Genomic DNA, 26,058 nt, shown 5'->3' with positions numbered 1-26,058 from the left:
GTGCTCCCAGAAACACTGATCTGGTTTTGTGCCAGTTTGGGGTTAAATCTGTGCATAACCATAAACTCAACCCCAAACTTTGGGGCTCTGTGAATGAGCTGCTGTGGCTTTAACACAAACTGCTCAGGCAGTTCTTTATTTTTTGATTTCAGACAGAAAGGAGCAGCCCTGGACATGATTGATTGCCCAGGTGACACTGGTGACAGCTGGGGCAATAGGGGATATTTGCATATTTGTTATAATACCTGCAGCTTCTTTATGGGCACCAGGACTGAACTCCTTTAAAGCTGCCTCATTCTTAATTTCCAGCTGAGGTGAACAGCTTTAATTACACAGCTTTGAGTGAGTCCATGGCAGAACTTCCAGCTCTGTGTGTGCAGATGGGGGGCAAAAACAGAATTTTGGGCTGGATGGGGAGGAATTCACCCTCTGCTTCCCTGTGGGAGAGGAGCTCTGGCCCTGCTGACTCAGAATGTTGGAGTTACAAAATGCACACTTAGGTTTGAACTATTGTGGTGCTTATGCAAAAACAATCAGATTTATTTTTAGCTCATGAATTCTGCTGGGAAAAAAAAAAAAATTGGAGGTGTCACCTTGGCAGCTTGATGCTGTAGTGATCACAGAAACCTGGGAAAAAATTGGGATATTGAGTTATAGAAGGGTTAACTGAGACTGAGAAACTGTCAGGGTTGTCAGCCTAAAGTGATTTTATTTTTGGGTTGTCTAAAACAAATTCTTAATACTGGAACCAGGATTATTCTCCTCTTTTAATGCAAGATGCTATTTCATTGTTTTGATTATCTGATATCATTACACATCCATATTTATGAGGACTCCAGAGTCCAAAGCTTTTATTTCCTGGGCAGACACAAGACAGGAATTCAAAACAAGACACACACATACAAATTTACACCAATATACATTGAAACAGTGCAGAAGAGGTAGTACTATTAATTAAGAAATGCATAATGAGCAGTAAAAATACTGAGACAATTCAGATCTGTCTTCATTGCATCCCTTGCCAGCATCACAAGAGGCTACAGAGTGATTTGTTCAGCATGAATCCAAATTTTATAATTCAAATTTCAAAGTGTCCTCTGTTCTCTCACATGATTTTACCTGGAATTTTTTATTGGTGGCCTTCAGGTGAGTAGCTGAAGGGGACAGCACTTAGCTCAGAAATTAAAGATCATGGTTTAGTAACAACTCAGGAAATGAGCTTTGAATTCATTACCTACAGGAACCAGGTTGTGTGTGCAGCTCAGGATGGAAAATTAGGCATGAGCACCAAATATTTAACCTGATCTCTCTTTTTTTATTTTTCCTTTGTCTAGAAAGACCCAATTTCACGACTGAGTTTTGTATTGGAGAAGGGAAAAAAAAAATATATATATATAAAGAAGAAAAACTCCAATGTAGCCTCAAAATTCTACTAAAAAACTGCAGAATTCAGGTTTTATCAAGGAAAAAAAACCATGAACTTGATCTCTGTGGAGACAGAATCCTGAAAGTGTTGAAAAATAAAACTGGAAAGGCTCCAAGAGGCTTCCCAGGGCACATCCAGGAGCATCCTGAGCCTGCAAAGAGCAGATCACAGAGCCAGGGCACAGAATCTGAGCACAGAGCTGAGCTCAGAACTCCCCCTGATTATTCCTGAAGGGTTTTTTTTTTTAAACTGAAAGCAGCTGAGGAGTTTTGCTCTGTGCAAACTGCTGTATTGAAGAAGATATTGAAGAAGAAGGATTATCAGCTGTAGAGGGTTGAGGATAAAAAGCAAAGTAGAGCTCAGTTAATGCACTTTGTGTTTGCATCTGCTCAGGGATGCACACCAGGCAGATTCAGCAGTCACAGGGAAAGAGCAAGAAGAATTCCTTTTTTTCAATTTTTTTTTCCAGATTTCCTGTTTTTTTTTTTTTTTTCTGTTGTTTTAAGCTCTGATGGGCCACCAGGTGAAATGAAATAAATCCAGAGCAAACAGCCAGGCCAGAAGTGGAGGGAGATGCTGCAGGTGGGATTTATCTGATGCACTCCTCCTCAGAGCTGCAGGATGTGTCCTCTGTGCTCTCCTCCAGGTCTGGCAGGTTCCCCCAGAGCAACACATTCACACCTGGAAGGGAGGAAAAAAACCTTATTTTTAAGTACTACTGTCTATTTTGAGAGAAAACAATCCCTGCAAAACCCAGGAAGTCACATTGATGACGAATAAATCTATTTTCCATCTTCCTTCAGAGTGATCTTGGGAGTGTTGCTGTTTATTTTTCATCAGCCCAATTCAGAGCATAAATCCCTGCCCACAGAAATATTTATATAAGCAGTGCAAGCAGCCATTGGCATGAATGGATTGATATGAATCCTGAATGATCTGTTTGTGAAGGGCATTGAGCTGAGGCACAGGTGACACTGGAGGTTTGGGCAGGGAGTTTCCCTGCTGGTTTGTCAGGGATTGTGCATTCCTGAGGATCAGCCCTGCCAGACACTTGGCATCCCTCCCACCAGGATGCAGGAGCTGCAATTCCAGCTCAGGAGGGTCAAAGTCACAATGTGACTCACCCAAAAAAAAAAGAGAGATGCCCCTGGACAGCTGCCTGACAGCCCCAAACCATCCCCAGCTCTATAAATAAACCTGGGTTTACACTTGATGCAGAAAATCCTGACTTATGCCCACAGAGGGGGAATTAAAAGTGATTTACACCAAAATTTTCATTCACAACTGCTTCCCCTGAGTCATATTCCAGAGCAGCAACATTCCCTGGTGCCTCCACCTGCTCTGGGTGTTTTGGGGTGCTGCCTGAGGATGGGGTGAGGATTTTGGGGAAGCAGAGGTGTCCCTCACCTGAAGGGTCGAGCCTGTTGGTGCCCAGCACTGCCTGGCTGTGGAACATCCAGAGGTGGCCGTTGTTGCAGGACAGCAGGCAGGGCTTGCAGGGACAGATCACATGGTAGCCAACAACATTCCCACTGCAAAGGAAGGGCAAGAAAGGGGGATCCTGGTGGCTTTTTCCAGCCCCAATCAGCCCCATGCCCAATCGGTGGCATTATGTAATGTTTGTGTTTTGGTAGACTTAAGGGAGCAGGGTTGAACAAGTGTCTTAAATATTTCGGGAACATCTGTTGGGAGTTACAGAATATCTGAGTTTTAGATCTTTGGCACACAGAGAAGTGTTTGGTAACCTAAATTGTGTAACCCAGATTAGTTTACATACCAACAAATGCTGGTGGATTTCTTTATTTGTTTTCCTTTGGAAGGCCAGTGATTCCAACCAGCAGAGAAATTCCTCACACCCAAAATCCACCTGCACACAAGCACTGTGCACAGGAGGGTACCAGCAGCAGGAGTGATGAAAATGAGAATTGTGGAATGGTTTGGGTTGGAAAGGACCTTAAATCTCACCCAGTTCCACCCTCTGCCATGGGCAGGGACATCTTCCACTGTCCCAGGTGCTCCAACCTGGCCTTGGGCACTTCAGGGGTGGGGATGGGGCACTCACATTATTGACCCCTATCAATATCCTAGATGGAAACCATAATAACCATTTATCCATTCTCATGTGCTCTGATGAGATATTTCTGTTTCTCTACTTCTGTCTAAAAAACCCCAAAATACTGTGTCCCCATCACAACCCCATTGTTCAAATCCAAGAAAGGTAAAAAATCGTGATTAGGGAGCTGGAAGAATTCTCTCAGATAACTGTGAGCTATTTGTGAGTTGTTTTCACCCTTAAATATCAGGCATTAAGAAGGAGGATAAAAGAACTCCAAGAACTTTAACGGCAGCATGTTCCATCTGCTCCCCACAACCCCATCTGCCAAGAGGATGTTCCATTAATTAAAATATGAGTAACTGCTCCTTGCTGGGGCCCTATTCACAGAGATATCTCAGTGTTCAGGCACACATTTCATGGGGCAGGTGGCACAGAAGCTTTCAGAAGACTCAGCCTCCTGACAGTGTTGTCACATTTCCACTGGAGACTCGCACAGGAATACCCTGGCAGCCTTGCCAGGGGAGCAGTGGGCTGAGTTTCTCCCCAGCAGCACTAAATTTGCACTAAGAAACACAGTTTTTACATCCCAAAACTCCCGAGCTGCAGGAGGTGACAGCCAGGAGGGGACAGAGGCTGGGACAGGGCAGGTTGTGCTCTCACCACTTCAAACAGGCGATGTTCTTCACTTTGCACTTGCAGATGTCAGTGAAGTAGCAGCTCCCGATGAAATCCACAGTTCTGGAGGGAGGGGATGTGCAGAAATTTTAGATTTTTAGATCACAACGCCAGTGTTACAATAATCCCAGGCTGAGGTCACAGCCTGGGTGCTTTAAACCTCCCCACGGTTTCATTTTCCTTTTGACTCTCAGCCTAACTCATATGGAAACTTCAGTAAGACACGTGGTATTGCACGAGTATCAAAAATCCTCTTAAAATAGCCCAAAAAAGCAGAGCTTGCCTTGGTGTTCAGAGGTTTTTGGGGTCAGAGTGGCCCTGCCAGAGCCTTGCTTGGGGACATCACCCCAGCTGCTGCCACATCCCAGCTCAGAAACAGCAACAGCTCAGAGCCTGGGCTGTTTAAACCCAAACCTTTCACTCCTTATCTCCTCTCCATCCCATGCTTTCTGATTACCATGTCATTTCACAACCTGATTTCCTTACTATTCAAATCTCGCTATGGGAAAGCAGCACGGAGCCGAGCTGGGGGAGAGCCCTGGCAGCAGTGACAGATCAGGTTTGTTCTGTTTGCGGGTCTGTATTTCAATCTTGGCTTCGGAAAGCAGCGGGAGGAGCCTGTGCCATCCCCACGGATGGGTTAAAGCCGAGTTTGGATTTGCCCTGCACGGAATATCCTCATTTTTGCGGGATTCCCGGGGATGGGGTGTAGGGATGGGCGAGCCGTGCTCGGGGGCTGACAGCGGCTTTGGGGGGATGCTGAGAGCCCTCCAGCCGTGTCCCCGGTGGGACCCACCCCTCCCGGTGCCGGCGCTTACCCCGAGGGCGGGATGTCGGTGGAGTAGAGGTCGGTGTCGGTGTCGGTGCCGGTGTCGGCCAGCAGCACGGCCCGCATGCCGCGCCAGCTCAGCACCTGCCGGCAGAACCGGCAGCACAGCACGCTCACCCTGCGGTCCTCGAAGGTGCAGCCGCTGGAGGACATGGCGGGGGCGACCCCGGTCCGGATCCCGTCCCGGTGCTGATCCCGACACCGATCCTGGTTCCGGTCCCGGTCCAGTCCCAACGGCCACGCTCCCACCTGTCAGTTTGAATTCCCGACCGCGCCCTCCCATTGGGCGCCTCGAGCCACGCCCACCCCATTGAAAAATCCAGTGGCAACACCCCTCCCGCCTGGCTATTGGTGGAAAGGCGTGCGCTGCTTCGCTTTTATTGGTCACACCTACTGTCACTCACGCTCCCGCCCCGCCCCTGCGCCGCGCTCCCCCGGTGGGGCGGCGCCACGGCCGCCAAGCGGCGGGAAGAGGGGGCGGGCTCATCTTGGGAACGGCGCTTTCTGATTGATTATCACGCCCGTCGCTCATACGCAGCGCTCCGCGCCCATTGGCCGAGGCGCTGGGCGGGGCGGGGCGGCTGCGGGCCGGTGCGGGAGAGCGGGCGGCGGGCGCCAGCGGCCGGAGGACGCCCGGCTGCGGGAGGCGGCTCCGCAGCGCCCAGGTAATCGCCCCGCCCGGCCGCCCGACCCTCCCGTGCCACCCCCGGCAGCCCGCGGGCAGCCCTCCGCCGCCGCCCCGAGCCGCGTCTCCTAAGCCCGAGCCCCCCCCGGACCCCCCCACGCTTCCTCTCCCCGCCGCCCGCATTGTTCTTCCCGGGCGGGATGCGGATCCGCCGGGTGCCGTGTTTATTTATTTCTTCCTTCCATACGCGCATCTTCCGCGGGGGGCTGCGGCCGTGCGCCCTCCCTCCTTCCCCCCTCCCAAAAAAAAAAAGGGGGCGGGGGGGGGGTAAGAAATACAAATTGAAAAGCAAAGACGGGTGAAAAGTTGTGTCCTGCCCTGTACAGCGCAGCGGGCGCTGGAAGAAACCCTAAATCACCCCCCCAAAAAGAGAAAAAACCAAGAACGAGAAGGGAGAAGCTGCGGGCGGAGCCGCCCGGCGGGGGCGCGCCCGGTGTGCCCGGGGCTGCGGGGGATGCTGAACAGCCCCCGAAACCCCCGGGACCTGCACCCCAAATCACCCCCGGGAGCCGCTCCCCAAATGAGCCCCAGCTCCCATGGGAGCCGCATCCCAAAGGAGCCCCTGCTCCCCAAACCGTGCCCCGTTCTCCCGGGAGCCGCGCCCCAAATCACCCCCGGGAGCCGCACCCCAAATCACCCCCGGGAGCCGCTCTCCAAATCACCCCCGGGACCTGCACCCCAAATCACCCCCGGGAGCCGCTCCCCAAATCATCCCCGGGAGCCGCACCCCAAATCACCCCCGGGAGCCGCTCTCCAAATCACCCCCGGGACCTGCACCCCAAATCACCCCCGGGAGCCGCACCCCAAATCACCCCCGGGAGCCGCACCCCAAATCACCCCCGGGACCTGCACCCCAAATCACCCCCGGGACCTGCACCCCAAATCACCCCCGGGAGCCGCTCCCCAAATCACCCCCGGGACCTGCACCCCAAATCACCCCCGGGACCTGCACCCCAAATCACCCCCGGGACCTGCACCCCAAATCACCCCTGGGACCTGCACCCCAAATCACCCCCGGGAGCCGCTCCCCAAATCACCCCCGGGAGCCGCTCCCCAAAGGAGCCCCTGCTCCCCAAACCGTGCCCCGTTCTCCCGGGAGCCGCGCCCCAAATCACCCCCGGGAGCCGCTCCCCAAATCACCCCCGGGACCCGCACCCCAAATCACCCCCGGGACCCGCACCCCAAATCACCCCCGGGACCCGCACCCCAAATCACCCCCGGGACCCGCTCCCCAAATCACCCCCGGGACCCGTACCCCAAATCACCCCCGGGAGCCGCTCCCCAAATCACCCCCGGGAGCCGCTCCCCAAATCACCCCCGGGAGCCGCTGTCCCCGAGCCATCCCCGGTCCCCGGTGTAGGCGTCACCTCGGTCACCTGCCCGGAATGCGGTCGGAACCTCTCGCTGCTGCTGCTCAAAGGACGATTTGCAATGTCAGGGTGTCAGGGCAGCTCTGCTTCCCATCATAAATTTGGGCTGCGAGAAGTAATTTTCTAAATATACGTATATATGTTATTATTGTTATTATTTGTATTTGCAGGAAACAAACCAAAGCTGCTTCTCCTCTGCTGCTGCTGCTCTCGTTTGGGATTTGATTTGCATCATCTCTGAGCCCTTTAAAAGAAATAAATAAAAAAAAAGAGAAGAAGAGGGGAAAAAAAAGGGCAAACCAAACCCACACAAAACATGTGCGGAAGGACTTCCACTCCCTGGCTGTGCTGTTGAGGATCAGGAAGAGCCTTTGGGGGCTGCAGGATCTCGCTAGGCTGATGCTGCTGCTCAAGGATTTGGTGCAGGGAGACAAAACTGCCTCTTCCATCCGCTGATCTCAACATCTGCATTTTCCTGCTGCTGTGCTCCCTCTCACACCCTCTCTCCATGGACTGATTTTTTTATTTTTTTCCCTTTTTGCGGGGTGGGGGGGGGGGGGAGGGAAGGACGAGCAGCAAGCCAAGGCATCGTGCTGAGAGGAGCGAAAATTGCCTTTATATATCTCGCGTTCTGGTGGATCTCTTTCGAGGTTATTCAGCTTTTTGGAAAAGAAAACATGACGTCGCCAGCAAAATTCAAAAAGGATAAGGAGATCATAGCTGAATATGACACTCAAGTTAAAGGTAAGGACTGGTTTTATTTCCATCCCTTCGTTGCGAGCCTGCCTGGCGATTGCAGGAGTTCAGCGCATGTTTGGGTGGGGAAGAGGGAAATCATTTGCAGATTGCCTGGAATTCGCAGGGCTTTTTTCGGAATACAAAGCTGGGTCGGGTTTGCAGCGCTGCCTGTCCCCATGGGGTAGTTCCTGCCTTTTTTAAGGTACCACAGCAAGGGTTTGTTTGTTTTTTTTAATGGAATAGCCGCATTTTTGAGTTCGGGGAGATCCATCTTTTCCTGCCTGCCGTTCCGAGGGACGGCTTTGCATGTGAAATACGAGAGGCAGGGAATTGCTTTTTAATCCTCTGCCTGTCATGGGAATCTTTGAACAATCTGTGCAGTGTCAGAGGAGCGTATTTCCACTGCTGCTGATGGGGGACTGTGCTCGGGGGTCCCTGCGAAGCTGTTTGTGCTAGAAACTTCCATTATTGGGGATTTTTGCTCGGGGTGAGTCCATCATAATTCCCTGCTTCTCCTTGCTGTGCTGGAGTGTAACACCTCGAGGCTGCAGTGTGGGTGTACACACACACACAGGAATCACACACTTGGAAATGAATAAAACTCGTGCAGCAGCGTTGTTCCCATCATCACAGGGATTAATAAACATATTTCAAATGTGGGATTTGCAGTGATCATGCAACTCTCCTGCAGAATTTAGCTGGCTGGGTTTCAGGCCATCATGTGCCCTAGGATAAAAAAAAAAAAAATTAAATAAAAGGTGGTGAAATGCCCCGCCTGAGCCGCTTATTTTTGCGAAGTTTTCAGCATAAGATGTATTTAAAAGGATAATTAGGGCTTGTGCATGGCTTGATATGTTGCTGCTAGGAAGTTCTGAGATTCAGTGATTTATCTAATTGGTTAAAACTTGCTTGGTATGCTCAGAGCATGCAGGAAAGATGGCCTTCGGGCAGGGTTGATTGAGTTAAATCAATGCAATTTGAAAAAAAAAAAAAAAAAAAGCCAGATTTAAATCTTAGTAGGAAACCTAGATTTAAATTGACAATTAAGATATTGTTTTGCAATTAGGTGCTCGTTTATTTTTCCTGCTGGGGGGGGGGGGAGTCTTCTTGTTAGTTGCAAATCATTAAAACATTTTGTCCTACAAGACATCCTTCCCTGACCCCAGTGCCCTGCCCCTAGAAGCACTTTGGGTACTTAGGTTGAAAAATGCTTATTTGAGCAAATATGAAGCTGTGTTAAGAGTTTATTTTGTTCTGTTTTTGTTTTTTAATATTGAGATTCTTAAAGTTAGAAATGGAGAAGGGCGTGTTTCTCTTTTACTGGTTTAGTTTCTATTCCTGTTTTCGAGCTGTCTTTGGAACTGGGAATTGCAGTCAGTGTAAAATTAGAGGCTTGTAGGTTCTTTCATTATTTACCCCATCAAAATGAGCGTGATGGATCCGAGCTGGCAGTCACAATATTTGGGAATAACAGGGGAGGGAGGTTTCAGAATTAGCAAAGCGCATCCTCTCACCTCTCAGCTCCTGCATGAATTAGAAATCCTTCCCTTCCTTTTCAGACAAGACTCCAGGAAAATGGGAAAGAGCCAGAACTCAGCTCATCTCTGGGGCTGTCAATTCTGGAAATTGAAAGTGGATTGAGTAGTGGCACATGGATTTTTAATTTTTTTTGCTTTTTGGCCTTATAAAGCGTTGCTATGTTGGATGCAGGAGGTTAAGGAGGCCGGATGCGTGTGGAGGGGGCAGGAGGAGCTGGGAGAAGGGGATTTCCTTCCTGAATTAGTGCTGAGGGCAGGGCGAGTTCACTCGGGATGCTCTGCAGGGCAGGGATGGGAGGAGGTGCTGCTGCATCCCTGCAGCTGCATCCCTGCTGCTGCTGCTGCATCCCTGCATCCCATCCCTGCTGCTGCATCCCTGCATCCCATCCCTGCTGCTGCTGCTGCATCCCATCCCTGCTGCTGCTGCTGCATCCCATCCCTGCTGCTGCTGCTGCATCCCATCCCTGCTGCTGCTGCTGCATCCCATCCCTGCTGCTGCTGCTGCATCCCATCCCTGCTGCTGCTGCTGCATCCCATCCCTGCTGCTGCTGCTGCATCCCATCCCTGCTGCTGCTGCTGCATCCCATCCCTGCTGCTGCTGCATCCCATCCCTGCTGCTGCATCCCTGCATCCCATCCCTGCTGCTGCATCCCTGCATCCCATCCCTGCTGCTGCATCCCTGCATCCCATCCCTGCTGTTGCTGCATCCCATCCCTGCAGCTGCATCCCATCCCTGCTGCTGCATCCCATCCCTGCTGCTGCATCCCATCCCTGCTGCTGCATCCCATCCCATCCCCGCTGCATCCCATCCCTGCTGCATCCCATCCCTGCTGCTGCTGCTGCATCCCATCCCTGCTGCTGCTGCTGCATCCCATCCCATCCCTGCTGCATCCCATCCCATCCCCGCTGCATCCCATCCCTGCTGCATCCCTGCCCCTCTGGAGGGAGGTGACAGCTCAGGGACACACAGCACACTGTGAATCTGGGCAGCGAGCAGTAACTTTATATATTTATATATTTATATTGGTATTGTTTGTGTTTGCAGGAAACAAACCCAAGCCCTGTCCCCGTTCTGGTGTGTTTTGGAGGGGAGCTTCCCTTTCCCACCCAGCTGCTTTAATGGGGATTGTTCTCTCCCAACTTTGGGGGAGACTTTGCTCCTTTTGAAACCCCTCAAACCTTGCTTTACATCCCACAGACTGCTCAGTTCTGAGCTGGATGCTGCTGTGGTTCCTTAGGGAATCTCCCAGCTCTGATTCCAGGGATGTGCAGCTCTCCCCATCACATGGGATGATGCTAATTCCACAAATGAGGTGGTGCTGCCTCATCACCCAACACACACCAAGGTTCCTACAGAAAGGTTTTGGTGTCAGATCCAATGCTGCCCTCACCTGTAGGAGCAGCATGGAAATGGTGTTAGCTCTGTTTGGAACCTTTTCCCAGGCTGGGAAGTGGAGCAGTGCCTGTGGGGGTGAGATGAATCACGTGTTGGGGTGCTACACGAATTGGGAGGTGGCATCTGCTCCTCTGATGAGAAAACTTGGATATTTTTTGCTGGCATTTAGAAACTTGGAGCAGTTTTTGTGCTTTGCTCCGTGCTGGGAGCCTTGTTTGGAGGCTTGGTTTAAAGCCCTTAATCCACAAACACCTCCTTAAGCACTTTAAATGATTGCTAATGGAATGATGGAGCTTTGTTTAAAAATTTAATAGCCTTAAGTGGTTAATCAGAAACCATTTAAAGGATGGCTTGATTAATAGATCATCGCAATGCAAAATTTTTGATTTTTTTTGTTGCTGAATGAGCTCGGTGGTTTTTTTATTGAAAATTAGGCAGCAGGGCAAAGAATCATGGAATGGTTTGTGTTAGGAGAGACCTTAAAGCTCATCCTATAGGCAGGGACACCTTCCACTACCCCAGACTGTCCAAACTGGCCTTGGGCATTTCCAGGGATGGGCTGTGGATGAATTAAACTTTCTATTCTCTCTATGAGCTTTAGGTGTTTGCTGTCTCCCAATTTCTCTGCCTCTTTTGGGTTGGAGGTGATTTGTATGTGTGGGGAGATAAACCTTTGAATGAAATGCATTTCTGCAGTTGAAGATTTTTTTAACCCAAGTTGCCATGCATGGTCAGGGGGTGTGGAGGGAACGAGGGGCTCCTTGCTGGTGACCTGTCCACTCTGGAGGTGGCTGCAGCCAGGCTGGACACAGCCCTGAGCTTGGTCTGACCCCTGACTGACCACCAGAGGATGTGCTGGGCTGCCCAGGGATGGTCTCTGACATCTGGAGGTTCATCTCCAAACTCCCCCTCCTGCAGAAGACAATGAACCCCCAGAGTGCCCAGGTTGATTTTCCCTTTCTCTGATGGTTTCTCTCCCCAGCACTCCTTGGAGCACCATTTTTAGAGGAAGCTCCAGAATCCATGTCTAGCAGGAATTGTGCTGCCAGGACAGCCTGGGGTGGGCTTTGATAGCCCCTGTGCCATGTGCACACAGAGCCTGTGAAGCTGCAGGGTGAGGTTCCATATGGAGCCTTTGATATCTCCAGCTCATCCCCTTGTCTGGGTTGTCTCTCCCAATTCCTTTGTGCAAGTTGTGGTGAGGCAGAGATAATTAATTTATGCTGTGCAGCGTGTTCTGTGTGAGATTGGGATGCTGCCTCTCTGTGCCCCAGCAAGCACTGTCAGGGTGGTTTTTTTTTTTGGTTTAATATATTAAATTGGAGTGTACACTTGCTGAGGAAAGAAAAGCCGGTGATTTATCTCTTAATTCTCCTTTTCTTTCTCCTCGTGTCCCACGAGAGCCTTATATTTAATTAGTTTGTATAAAGCTTCAGTAAATAGCTCCATGGTTTGAGCTGCAGAAATTTAATACTGACATTTTTTTACACAGCGAGGGCTCATAAACCACTTGTGTCCTTGAGTAGTCGCTAGCAAAGGTTAAAAATGCATCTCTTGCAGATCTTGCAGCCCAGCCCAAAAACTGCTAAAAATATGACAAATGGATGAGGTAATTTACAGCAGGAGCAAGCAGAGCCCAGAGGTGGCTGCTGGTTGCTGAGCTGAGTTTGTCTTTGCTAAGGGAAGATTCCTGATAAGAACAACTTCAGGCAACCTCCCAGCTGCCATCACACTCAGGCTACTGAAATCTCTAAAAACCTCCCCTTAAACATCCCCAAAATGGCTGATGAATTTCGGATAAGTCCCTTTTCCCGAGCAGCTGAGAGTGTGTTTGATCTGATTGTGTTTTTTTTTTTCTTTTTTTTTTTGCCTTAAATGCTGTGTGGAAATTTCATTTGCATGGTCCATCTTCCTGAGGGATGCTCGGCAGTTTTTAATCCTGGTGAGCTCTCCAGCCCTTCTGGGTGTGAAAGATTGTAAAAGTGGCTGTGATGGGGTCAGCAGCTGGAATTTGGGGGCTGGAAGAGAAGTGATGCTTTTGGTGATGGTTTGAACTGAAAATTGCCATTTCTCTCAATGGTTGCAGGGATTTTTTTTTTTTACAGAATAGCCTTCAGATTTTTAGATCAGTGAGCTGCAAACACTGTCATTTATTTTACTGCTGAGCCTGTGCACTTTGGGATTTTTCAGTGGCGTTGGTGTTACACATAAATATTGATTTCTGTTTTGTGTTTGTCACCTGTTCAGGTCATTGCACTCTGTGACTGATGCTTGCACCGCTTGGGTGGGGATTCCCAGAGTTTTTAATACACCCTGTAAAGAGACTTTCCATCCACTCACCCCGGTGTGGTTGAGTGCAACAGTCCTAAATTCTGATATTTGGGCTCTGCATGCTCTGGATTAACGTTCCCATTTAAAATGTAAAACTACCTTTTAAGGGGTTTTTGCAGTTAATCACGGCTCCGTGCCTGTAAGTGATTCCATTTGTTTGCAACAATGACTTGCTCCAAACTCGGGGCTCTGGAATTGCCCTGGAATCATCTGGTTTTCTGCAGTTCTGATAGTGCTAATCCCTGGAGTTTTGGGCTGGGTTGGGCCAGCCCAGCAGCCTTGGTGCCAGAAAGGGGGAAGGGGTTTTGGGAGAATGCCTTGATGTCCCAGCAATAATTTGTGTTTTTGTGTCCAACTCCTGCTAATGGATTATTAATGAGCATGGAAGGAGGTGAAGGAATGCAGAGTCTGCCTTCTTTCCTCTCCAGCTCCAAAATCCCTTTTTTTGCAGTTTCCTCAGGTGTTGGAAGGCTGCAGACCAAACCACTCCATCCTCTCCAGTGCTGCAGCTGCCTCCAAAAGCAGAGGAATTGCCAGTGTAACTCCAGTAGGGTTCTATAAAAAGTTTACTGGTAATCACCAGTTTTCCCTGACTCCCAGCTTAGGGACAGGACATTTTTCCTTTGCTCCAAATGATTTCCTTTCGTGGTGAGGTTACAAATTAGTATCTTTCCCTTTTCCCTGTCAGCTAAAAACCTCGACTCCTCTTTTATTCTTTTTTTTAAATCCTTACTAATTTCTTTTGGCCATTTTGGGGATTTACTTGGAAGAATCTCTTTGCCTGGTCAACTTTTTTTTTCAGCTGCCGTTATGAAGAGTGAAAAATCTGAACCTTTGTTGAGATGGAAAGTATGTTCAAACACATGTTCCCTTGAATGGCTTTAGCTGTGCCATGCACAGTTGATATTCATTACTCACGACTTTATTTAGTTCATTTTTTGGTATGACTTTCACAGATTTCATGGTTTCTCTCTGAGAATTCCTCCAGCATCACGGGTGTCCTGCTCTTGGAATGCTGTCAGTGGCAATGGAAGCAGATGCAGTTATGGGATTTATTGTGGGATAAAAGTGTGGAAGAAAATGGGAGAAGGGCTCTTGACCTGGCAGTAACTCCATCAGTATAGACCAATCTCCATTTCTACTTTCTCTCTGCCCTTTTCTTCCCAAATTGCAATTCTCCAGGAGCCAAACAGGACCTTCTTTCTGTGAAATCCCTGGGTAATGGTCATTGAAACTCTCCATGTGCTTGAAGTCACAAACTGTATGGTTACAAAGCTCAACTGTTATTTTTCCAAGAAGATGCTCTAAATGGATTGGAACCATTTAAAACATTATATTTTTTTTGCAAAGTAACTGTTTGCTGTTGTTAAAATCGAAATCTTCCGACCTAGTTCATTTCCTTTGAGTTTAGAGTTGATCACAGCTGCTCTGAAGGTGCTGCTCAATGTGGTGCAGAAATTCTTGGGTCTGTAAGTGTTTTATTTGTGTGAAATGGGCTGAATTAGGCCAGGGGAGCTGCCTTATCCTGTGGCACATGAGCAGCTCCTGGATTTTGATTTTTAAGAAGGAGCCAAATAACCAGATTAACTCCAAGCCCAGCGTGGGTTTCAGCTCCAGCCTGAGCTGCTGCAGCTGAGTGAGTTGGTTGGTCCTGCTACATCTGATGTTGGTTTTGGGTTGTTTCTTTTTTTTTTTTTTAATCATAGGACTTTCCAGGAAGAGCTTATTGCAAGTAGGGAATGATTTTGGGTTTGTTTTTGTACTGCTGTCATTGGATGGTTTTCCTGCAGGGAGGAAACGATGGAATGATGCAATTTATAGATGGGGAGTGCTTGAAAATTGAACCTACTTAAAATAACAGCAGTTCTTGCCTGGGAATGAATCCCTGAGTGTGTCTTGGGCCAGTCCAGGCCCACTGCACACTCTAACTTTGTGAATTTAGGTGGAAATTCCACAGCATCCTTTTCTTTATGCAGGTTCACACTGGAGCAGGGCTGTTCTCCTCTGAGTGTGTGATACCAAAACACATTTGATGTGATTCTGCTGCTTCTAGGAGAAATAAAAATAGTTATTCACTGTTCCACTAGCACTGTTTGTGTTAAAACATGGGGTATTTTTTGGGATAGGGTTATGTAGCTGAGAAACTTGCACTCATCCACCAGGTGTAATTCCTGAGTGTGGCAGGGCTGTGGCCACCAGGGCCAGCTGGTGGCTCCCTGGCTTGTGCCAATTCTCCTCCTCAAGTGCCTGTAAAGCAGAATCAGGGAATTGTCTGGATGTGCCAAAATGTTGACATCCCTTCCCTCTGGCAGGGCTGCTTTGCTGGCTGGAGGATTGGGCAAATCCCATGTCAAAGTTCTGTTTACCTACCTATTTATCTATTCGTTTATTTACCTATTTATCTATTCATTTATTTACCTATTATCTATAATTTACCTATTATCTATAAGTGTTCATTTATCTATTATCTATAATTTGCCTGTTAATTTATTTATCTGTTAATTTATTTACCTATATATTATTTGGGTTATTGGCAAATGTAAATTCAGACCTGTGACCCATAAAACAAATTGTCGTGGGAGTGTTTTAACAAGTCTGCTGAGGCTGAAATGCATCAAAATCCAAGGACAGGAAAGCTTATCAATAAACAGCCATTGTTGCTGGGAGGGGGGGGAAAAAAAATCTCAATTTTGCTGAATCTGTGCAGGGGATGGATGAATGACAGTGACAAGGCAGAGTGTGGAGGTGCAGATCCCTGAGCTGGCCCAGGGAGGTTTTTCCCCCTGTGTTTGATAAGCAGTCACTGAGAAATTTAATAAATGAACATCCCTGTGAAGTGGTTTTGGAAAGGAGCCTGGCTTTGCTTTGCTCCCTTTAATGAATGGAACCCTTCTGAACTTTTCTGTCTCCATCTGGTGAAGGAGGAAGAGGCTTCATCCCAGTTACCCTGTTCAAAAATACCAGTAACCCACCAGGGTTTGGGCTGCTTGTGCCTGTGTGTCCCAGCTCCAGGGAGGAACCCAGAACTGCAGAAAGAACTGAAACAGGAACAAAAGGCTTTGCCAGAGAAGGGCTTTAAAGTGTGCAGCTGGAAAAGGGAGGGGGTGAGGAGGGAGAAATGCAGCACTGCAAAGGTCACAGGATACACTGATGATGTTTGGATGGAAACTCAGCTTGCTATGAATGAAATGAAATTGTGCTCTCGTGTTTTCCCCCTGGAGCTGAATGTCTAAAAACTCTGGATACTCCTTGTTCTGTTGGGCTTTTTTTTTTTTTTTTTTTTTTTTTTTTATTAGCACTGGTGAGTTGTGCTGTAGAAATTTTAAAAAGTTAAGAAGGAGGATGGACAGCACCCACAGACTGGGAGAGGCTTAAAACAGTCTGAGCTCTGCCAGGTCCATCAGAGCTGGGACATTATTGGTTTCTGGTTATTTGCAAGGCAAAATTTTGTCTGTACTAAATGTGTGAGGTTCCTTAGCAGGGAACTTGTGCTGGCAAAGATTCCTGCTGTGCTGACCAGGGGTGTTGGATAAACTCAGAACTTGGAGCCAACTTTGGGACCCCTTGAGTGTTGATTTTATTTCCTGTGTGTGAAGGCTCTTTGCTGGTTGTTGAATTGCCTTTTCTCCCTCCTTATGCCATCCAGATTGCCTGTGTTTGCTCTGAGGTTGGTTTGAACTTTTATCAGTCCATATGCTGGTGTTACCTTCCATTATATGATTAATTTCTGACTGCAATGATAAATTAATTTACATAAAAGTGTAAGAGAAGCCCTTTTATTTAGGCCAGTTGCCTAATGCCAAACACATTTATAACCATTGTCTTCATACTTAAGGAATTCATCTTAATTTAGGCTTTATGTCAAATTATTTCTTCCAACACAGTGAACTTCAGAGAATATAACTGAGAAGGGCTCCTGGCATCCATTAATTTCCACTTTTCACACTTTCTCCCTGAAAATCTTGTCTAAAATACTCCCCACCAAACCTGTCTGTGGAAATTCAGGTGCTGGTTTGGTTTCAGATTTAAATTGGGAAGAAGTTCTGGCACTGGCCCCTCTGGAAAACCCCCACAGGTTGAACTTTCTTTTATGTCTCAAAAGCAGTGACAGATTTTGGCAGCAAAGGAAATGTTTTGGTTTGGTTTTGTTGGGGCTTTTTGTTTTATTTTGTTCTGGTAAACACACTTGGGCATTCTTGCTGTGATTTATCCATTTGCTGCTTGGCTGCTGCTGACTCCTGGATTTTCTTGTTCTTCCTGGATTTTCTTGTTCTTCCTGGATTTTCTTGTCCTTCCTGGATTTTCTTGTGCATCCTGAAGTGAGAGGCTCAGAACTGGACCCAAACTTCAATGCCCCATCAGTATTTTGGGGAGGTTTGGGAGTTTTTGCCCCATGTGGAGGGGGAAGAGCTGATGTTGTTTTTGTGCTGCTGGAGGTTCCTCCAGAGCTCAGCATCTGCAGCTTTGAATTCCACAATAAACGCTGGCTGGGAGCTGGAGGAGCAGCTATAATTTTCTCCCAGCTCTGTTGCCTTTTCCAGCTCCCTCACAGTGGTTTTAGGATTATGCAAATAATTCCCATTGCACCCCACCCTGTCCCAAACCCAGAGCAGCTCCACCAGCTGCTGGGGTTGGGATGAAAGTGCTGCTAATTTGCTGCCACCTTTAATTTAAGGATTCTGCATCTCCTGGCCCTTGCTGGAAGGAGTTATTTGTAATGTTGACTGTTTAAACACATTTATCAGCCCCAAAAGATCCTCCTTGCAAGGAGGAGATCCTGCATGGAGAGGTGTGTGCAGGGGATGGGGAGAGTAAGGAGATTTTGATTTATTTGTTTGTTTATTTGTTTATTTATTTCATGAAAGCCATCAGCATCCAGCCAGCCCTGCCTGTCTGGTGGGGAGGTTGTGCTGTGGTTGCAGAATAACTTTGGGTCTTTGGCAGAGATAGGAAAAACAAATCCAGCTCTGAGAAGCACAAGGAAAACAGGTTCCTTTTCCTTCCCACCTCTTTTTTTAATTTTTTTATTTCTTCTTGTTGTATGCCTCTCTAATTTTATTAATAAAGCAAAGATTGCCCTGCTCCTGCTTGTGGCAATAACACCAAATCCTTGACCATTCTCTGATTTTAGAGCCTCATTTCTCTCACAGAGAGTGGGTTTGGTCAGATGGTAGGAAAACACTTTTGGTTTTGTGTTTTTATCCATCAGTGTATGAAGTTTTTATTTATCTGGGGTGGTTTGAATTAGCCCAAACACAAAGTTCTTTTCAATACACTAAAAAACTCTGCAGCTGTATCACGGATTTCTTGGAGTTTATATTTTATTTCTGTATTATTTTCTAAATCTTATCTCTGCTTAGATTTTGGTCTCCCTTGCCTCTTACTGTAAATAAAGGAGTTTATACATCATATATAATAATTATAATTGAGAACTCTTGCATTTTGATCCCTGAAAAACCCAAGAAATCTAAAAGTCAGGGTTATCTGTCAGAGAATTCTGATTCTGAAATTTCCTCCAGCACATTATAAATGTCATTTCTCAGGTGCCTTAAAGCTAAATAATCAAATTATTCGTGGGTATAACTGCATGTGCATTATAGCATGCATGCAATAAAAATTTATTCTTTTCCTTTAAAATTAAATCCCTTCTCATTTTTGGAAATATTTTTTTTTGATCATTGAAAGAGCATCCAGTTGAAACCAGCCTGGTGTGATGTTTCAGAGCTTCGTGGGAGCTGTTTTTTTTTTTTTTAATTTTTTTTTTTTTTTTGCCTTGGCTGAGGACAGGGATCCTCCTGCCCTTGATCCAGATCTTTTTTTGGGAGTCTGTGTTCTCTGGGTGCCTCAATTGGGGCTTTCAGCACATCTTGCTCAGCCATTGTGTTCCAAGCAGCCCAAAAGTAGGTGAGGAGATTAACTGGTAGTGAATGACTCGAAATGACCTAAATCAAGGTCTCTGGTGAGATTTATGGGATTCAGTTACACGTCTTGAAACATGCTGAGAGCACACTGGACTTTTTTTATATCTTGTTTTTTGTCTGGCACTGCAGCCTGCGTGGCTGGACAGGATGTGCCTCTTCTTTTCAAGAAAATTACTTGGACAGAGGAGATAACTGCACTGTGCTTTTCCTTTGTGATTTTTTTTTTTTTTTTAATTTTAGTTTTGTTCCTGTTGGGTTTTTTGGAGGGGACAGAAGGACAAATCCCAGGGTGGTGTTGAATGAGGTGTCTGTCCAGCCAAGGATGCTCCCTGCAAAAAGGGGGAGAGAAATGCAGCTCATCCCTCAAATAAAATCTGACTGCAAGGAACAATCAAAAACAACTCCAGGAATGAGTCAGAACTTTGTACAGTCTGGAATCAGATTGTCAGGAAGCTGAAATGTGTCTGCAGTTATCCCTTCCTTTGATTTCTTTCTCTCTTTTGCTTTTTTTCCTCTCTCTGATTCCTGCTGTTTTGGGGATTAAGAAGGAAATAAACACTCCCCTGAAATCTCCCAACAAAAACAATCAGGTTGGCTATTTTTAAACACCCATTTTTTGTGATTCTCCCAAATTTTTTTTTTTTTCTCCACTGGGATTGAGTTTGACTGGCTGTTTTCTTTCAGTTTTATTTTTAGGAGTGGAAGGCTTGTGTGAACTTCAGTGCTGGCAGAGATACTGGTTTGCCAGTCCTGGATGTCGAATTTATATTTTAAAATCTTGAAATCTTTCAAGCTGCCAGGAAGAGAGGCCAGGTGAGAATGGGAAGGATGCTCACTGTGCCACCTCCTCTGCTGGGATTTTTTCCCTAAATCTGTGAAGCCAACCTTAATGTTGAAGCCAACCTTTGCTGTTCCCACTCAGGCTGAGCCTTGGGAAGATTTTTAATTTAAACAGGAGGAAGTTTGTGAATATTAAATATATTTTTTTGGGGGGTAGAGCAAGCATGTGGTTACTCTAAATAAACTAATACTGCAGCCTGAGTGTCTTAATATTTTTTCTACACCTACTATTAACTTGCTGGATTTTATTTTTGGGTTAGTTTGAGTTCTCTTGCTCAGCCAGATGCATCAGTTCTGTACCCATCCATTCAGACCTTTGGAGAGTTGTGACAGCAAGCAGTGGTTCTTCCCTAGAAAGGCTTAAAATGCCATTTAATGCTCCAGGCTCATGGCTTGAGCTCACCAAGCCTCTTGTTAATGGCTTAATTGCTGACATTTTGATTTGGGTAGAGGTTATTTTCAGTTTTCTCCTGTTGGCAGGGTTGTTGTAGATGAAGTCAGAAATCCAGTGAGTGCCTCAAGTAGAAGAGAGTTCCTCAGTGAGTTCATTTTTGAGGTTGTTTTTTCCCCTTTGCTTGCTAAGAGGTTCCTTGGTTCTGTTTTCTTTGATACACCATTCAAGAAGCAAAATCCCAGCTTGGTGCAGGAGAAGTCAGCATGGGTGACTCAACCTTCATCTTTTCTAGTCCTGATTCAAATCCATGCCCTGTTTGCAGCAGTGGAAATGTCACCAAATGTTCCCAGCGCTGGGAGTGGCTCCTGCCTGGGTGCTGGGATGCTCCAGGCTGCCAAAGGTGGTGGTGGGCTCCAGATCCTGCTGGCAGCTCTGGCAGAGGAATGGGAGCCTGGATGCAGAGTGGGAGGATGAATCACTTTTCTGCTCCTTTTGGAGCCAGCAGCAGCTTTTGGCTCTGCACAGCTGCAGATAGAAGGAGAAATCCTGCCTTGGGTTTGCAGATGTCTCATGAGCACTGAGGTGCTGATGGGGCTCCTGGGGCTTGAGTAACATGTTGTTTGTTTTTTTTTTTTTAAAGGCTGATATTTCTGTGACAATTACAAATCACAGCAATTAATGTTTATAGACAGTGCTTGAGTCCATGGATTTCTTTTTGTCAATGGGGTATCATTCACAAAGAATTGCAAGTTGTGCTGAAATAAGCAGCATCCCTGGGCATTGGCATTTATTCCCAGTGTGTGCCTACTGGTTTTGATATATTTGGATTTCCTTGCAAGTGATAGAGGTTAGCTGGTGTTGCTTTGTTCTTGGAAAGCAGAGAGGCTGCTGATTTCTGCTTCTGTGGCTGCCTTGCCCCTGTGGTTTTGTGATTCACATGTTACCTGTTTGTATCAGTGTAGGAATGATGCTGGATCAGTGGCATTTGAATAATTCAAGGTTAATTAAGGAAATTCAATGGAAAATTGACTCTCTCTGTTTCAAACCCAGCAGCATGCCAGAGGAGCACCTAAATGAGCTCTCTACAGCCCCTGGCCAGGTAATTCAATGGAAAATCCAGGTAATTCAGTGGAAATCACTGGGTTGTGGCTCAGTGCTGGCACACTTGGAGCAGCATAACTGGGATCTATTTGTTCTGAGAGGATGAACTCACTGTGCATCTCTGTCCTGGAAATCCCTGAGCCTTTGTCTGTCAGGGATTGTCTTTAAAACCTTCCCCAGGCTGGAAGTGGAGGTGACATCAGCCAGTTGGGAAGGTGACACTTCATGGGTGACTCTGGGGGTCGGTCACAGCTGAGCTCCATCCATGATCCTGGAGGTCATTTCCAAGCTGAGTGTTGTGTGATCCTGGCTGATGGATCTGCAGCTCCACACCTGCTCTGCTGTTTCCTCTCCTGTTTTTAATCACAAACCCCACTCTGCACAGAGCAGGCAGCACTTTAAAATCCACAATCTGAGGATTTCTCTGTCTCTGCCTTCCCAGCCAGAGCTGCCATGCAGGGAGAAGCTGTGTGAGCTTTAAATAGCCCTGGCAGGAGGTGGCCAGGAGCTGACAATGGTGGACAGGGCTCTGGGCTATTCTTAGAGGACAATGGCCGGAATGAGGAGCCATTGTGTGCTGGGATGGTTTTAATTCTGAAATCCACAGTGGGGGAGCCCAGGGTGTACCCCTGACCTCCTTGGGGGTCTCAAAACCCCCCTGGTGAGGGTCTCAAAGACCCCTGAGTGAGACCCTGGTGTCACAGGTGCTGAATTCCAACCCCTGGGGAAATTACCAACACAGAGAGAATGGAAACAAGCTACCAAAATCAGTAAAGTGTAAATTAGATTTTTAGAATGTAGATAAATAGGTTTTTTGGAATGTTTATGATAAGGGACACGTGGCCAAGATGGAGAATTTGGGGGATGGACACCTTTTCCTCCTTCTTCTCCCTGTCATCCATGTTGGGTGACACGTTGGCACTCTTGGATTGGATGGGGTCAGGGCTGGACCATTTAATAAAATTGTATTGGGAAAATTCTGTAAACATGTAATTTAGACTATCTAAGGTCAGCCCTGCCTTCACCAGGCAGATCCCACCATGGATGCCAGGATGAGCAGACCCTGCTGGCCAGGCAAAAAGTCCCAGAGATAAAAAATAATAAACAATCCTTGGAACAAGAGAAAACCATCTCCAGCAATCTCTCATCAGCTGCTTTGGGGAGAACCAGGTTTTGAACCACCTCATGTCCCTCTGGGGTGATCTGGGGCAAAGGAGAAACCCCAGACAGGGACACACGGCTCCTCCAGGATCTTCTCCTCTTGTTGGAGACCTCTCACTGTTTTGTTTTTTTGTTTTTTGTGGAGGTTCTGAGGGGAAATGGCTCCTGAGGGGAGACCCCAGCTCGCCCCACCAGGGGCGGCCTTGTCGCTGACTCCATTTTGAAAAGGGGGAACTGAAACCTCTTGAGGAAAGAATTTTCTGTTCGTTCTATTTTGGGCATGTTGTGAAATCAAGGAAAGTACAGGCTGGTATCAAATGGTAATTGAGGTGATTTTGGGTGCTGCAGGAATCAATTCTTGCAGACTCTGGTGGGTGGGAAGTGTGTCCATGCCACAGTTTGGGCTGGAGCCCTCTTGGAGGATGAGATGTGAAATTATCTCCAAAAAGCACAGGTGGGAGAAGTTCCTCTTCCAACTTTATTTTTAAGGGCAGAGCTTTCTGCCCCAGGGGAAGCAGCTGCTGCCACCAGGCACCTCCAGCCCTTCCCCTGGAGTTTGAGGAAGATAATTTTGTATTTCTGAGCAGTGTGGCTGCTGCAAACTGAGTGTGGAGCTGAGTGTGTCAGCCCAGCCCTCCTGGCCATTGTCTGCTCAGTGTCACTGAGCCTAAAAATGAACATTTTCAACTTGGGCTGAGCAGGGCTGATCTTATGTAGTTAGTACTACGTATTGCATGTTTACAGAATTTTCCCAATACAATTTTATTAAATGGCCCAGCCCTGACCCCATCCAATCCAAGAGTGCCAACGTGTCACCCAACATGGATGACAGGGAGAAGAAGGAGGAAAAGGTGTCCACCCCCCAAATTCTCCATCTTGGCCACCTGTCCCTTATCATAAACATTCCAAAAAACCTATTTATCTACATTCTAAAAATCTAATTTACACTTTACTAATTTTGGCAGCTTGTTTCCATTCCCTCCGTGTTGGTAATTTCCCCATGGGTTGGAATTCAGCACCTGAGACACCAGGGTCTCACTCAGGGGTCTTTGAGACCCTCACCAGGGGGGTTTTGAGACCCCCAAGGAGGTCGGGGGTACACCCTGGGCTCCCACACTTCCAGCCACACTGTGGGACTTAAAATTCATTTTAACCTCCCCTGGCTGCTGCAGCATGTGTAATTCAGGATTTTAAAGCTTGCACACTGTCCTGCTGCTTGCTGTGTGATCCAAGCTCTTCAGGCAATGACTGTGTCCAGCGTTTGTTGGTGTTTTTTTTTTTTTTAACCATAATTTTATTCCTTTTTAATTACAGCATCCTCTGCAGATGTTGGAGTGTCATAAAAATGAAATGTGGAAACGAATGCAGAGTTGTCATGGCTTGCTCCAGATTCTGGGCAGTAATTAAGCTGTTGGGGAGTAGTGGAAAGTTCGTCTGCTTTATCTGTGTGTCCTTTGGCAAGTGACCTCTGGGCTCCTTAATGGGAAAGGCAAATGTGCAATGAGCTGGATCCAGTGCCTTGGCTGGATCAGCGTGTCTGCTTTGGCAGATAAAGGATAAAAACTACCCTGGATAATCAAGTCCAAGATTTGGATTTTTTTTTTTTAAATAGCTGGAGCCATTGCTGATTGCTGTCAGGGCAAATTGAGGTGGAAAGGAGCAGGAATACCCAGATCTGAGTATTTTTTCCTTTCTGGTTGGGTGGAAGGGAGCAGTGCTGGGGTTACTGGTGTGACTGGGAATGGTGAATTGGGCAGGCAGGTCCAGGGCTGGCTGGAGGGGTCAGGGGCAGCTCTCAGGCCAGCAGTGCCCTCTGATAGCCCTGGAGACCCTGCATGGTCTGCTCTGGGGTTTTGGGAAAGCTGCAAGGTGAAAAGATAAACCATCCCAGAAGGATCCACCTTTCCTCCCCTCTGTCTGCCTTTAAAGATTTCTCTGGCTGTCTCTAACAGATCATTTTGTGTAATCCTGTCTGGCAATTTGTTTCAAGATGTTGGGTTTTTTTTTTAAAAAAAAAAGCTCTTGTCTGAATGTTTTGTCCAGATGGTCTCAGTGTGAGTCAGACTGGAAGGTGCAGTGCCTTGCTTTGATAAGGTTACTGCTCTCTTTGGAGAGCTGATGCCTTTATGGGAGTGAAAAAACAGATCTCTCATGTTAATGGGAAATTACCATTCAGGCTTTTAAAAAACAAAAATAGGACCAGAGCAGCTGAAGCTTTCACTGCTCATTTCCCTCTCTAAGTTATTCTGATGTTCCTGTGAAAGTGTTGGATTTTAAATGGTGATAACAAATCCATCTGTCCTGGCTCTTCTCAGGAATGTCTGAAGGGTCTCACCACCATGAGAATTTACAAATGTCACTCACAGCTTAATGGCATCAATGATTGATACACCTAACGAGCAATAAGAGCTAATGAAATGCCATGTATTGATAATCCATAATTCAGCTGTGCCAATAACTGGATTTCCTAAGTTATTTGAGATGTTGTCAGCATATACATCAAATTTAAGTAAGTTCTATTGAAAGTTACACGTGTAACTTTATCAATGGAGGTTGCACTACACCATTTATTCATGTGTTCAATAACACATGAATAAAATAAGATATTAAGGTATTATTTGTTAGTTTCCTGGCTCAGGCTTTTGATAAGTATAGGTATTTCAAACAAAACCCCTAAACCCAAACAAAATGCTCCATTATTTTTGGTATATTAATGGAATTGAGAAACATGGATATTCCAGGTTTGGATGAGCTGGCTCTGGTGAAATTTCCTTTTTCCACCTCAGTAGAAAATAACTTCTCTACCTTTTTTTCTCAAGGAGGATGGAGAAACTTCCAGCCCTGGCTTTGCCCTGGAGCTGTGCTGGTTCTGCAGGAACCCCTGAGCTCTGCAAAGCCTCCTGGTGATTTTTGGTTTTTCTGTGCTGGGCTGTTGGGCTGGTTGCTTGGTTTGGGTGTGTTGTTTTCAGTCCCTGCTCAATGAACCCACACAAACATTCCTGGCTCTGCAGAGGAGCCTTTGCTGCTGTTCCCTGTTGGTTTTGGCTGGGCTTGTCCCCAGGGGCTCCTCTGCCACATGGCTGAGGCTTCAAATATCCTGAATCACTCACAGCCACTGCACTTACCTGTGCTTGCTTCTCCTCCTGCCCCAGTGGCTCTGAGAAATCTCAATTTAAACCTGAGCAGCTGCTGGAAGGTGTCCCTGCTCCAACCCAAGCCAGCCTGAGGGTCTGTGACTTGATGAAATTTGGATTTTTAAAAAAATATATATATTTTAGAGATATTTTCTAGGGTCTGAATTGTGTTAATCAGGGCTCAGGTCAGACCCAAACCTCAGTCTCAGCCTGCATGGAAAATGCAGGACATGGTGTTTAATTTCAGGGAATGCTGTGTTGACTCTGTTCTTCAGCTGATGCTGGAAATCCAGATTAATGCCTGGATCTCTGTCTCATACTCTGGCTTCAAATTATTCCAAGTTTTATTTATACAAATGTGTCTAAAATACAGGGATTTTTTTTTTCCCCTTAGTACATGGTGGGTTTCACCTGAATTTCTTTGGAAAAAGCTTTTTTTGGAAACTAGGTGATTTTTTCCCCA

At 46.8% G+C, this 26,058-nt stretch overlaps 2 protein-coding genes across 5 annotated transcripts in view; one reads left to right on the top strand and one right to left on the bottom strand.

Annotated features, from left to right (window-relative positions):
- Window positions 1-1,896: 1,896 nt before the first annotated feature.
- On the bottom strand, window positions 1,897-5,271 carry FAM72A (family with sequence similarity 72 member A). Its single transcript, XM_079327327.1, has 4 exons — window positions 4,976-5,271; window positions 4,143-4,220; window positions 2,834-2,958; window positions 1,897-2,107 (listed from the first exon to the last, which is right to left on the bottom strand). The coding sequence occupies exons 1-4, from the start codon at window positions 5,137-5,139 to the stop codon at window positions 2,016-2,018; spliced, it is 459 nt and encodes a 152-aa protein (XP_079183453.1). The 5' UTR covers window positions 5,140-5,271; the 3' UTR covers window positions 1,897-2,015.
- Window positions 5,272-5,562: 291 nt separating this feature from the next.
- SRGAP2 (SLIT-ROBO Rho GTPase activating protein 2) overlaps window positions 5,563-26,058 on the top strand; it is a gene marked incomplete at its 3' end in the record, with an annotated part of 89,503 nt that continues 69,007 nt past the window's right edge. For 2 of the 4 annotated variants that reach the window (XM_079327272.1, XM_079327273.1), the window contains exons 1-2: window positions 5,563-5,651; window positions 7,212-7,785. In XM_079327272.1, coding sequence (XP_079183398.1) covers window positions 7,719-7,785 — 67 coding nt within the window. In that variant the 5' untranslated portion in view covers window positions 5,563-5,651; window positions 7,212-7,718. The remainder of the gene's footprint in view (window positions 5,652-7,211; window positions 7,786-26,058) is intronic. The other 2 variants (XM_079327275.1, XM_079327274.1) reach the window with 1 other exon arrangement.

The sequence above is a fragment of the Erithacus rubecula genome (genome assembly GCF_903797595.1).
Source record: "Erithacus rubecula genome assembly, chromosome: 26".
In the NCBI taxonomy this organism is placed as follows: domain Eukaryota; kingdom Metazoa; phylum Chordata; class Aves; order Passeriformes; family Muscicapidae; genus Erithacus; species Erithacus rubecula.
The sequence above is the reverse complement of the archived record's forward strand: the minus strand, read 5'-3'. Positions and strand labels throughout refer to the sequence as shown.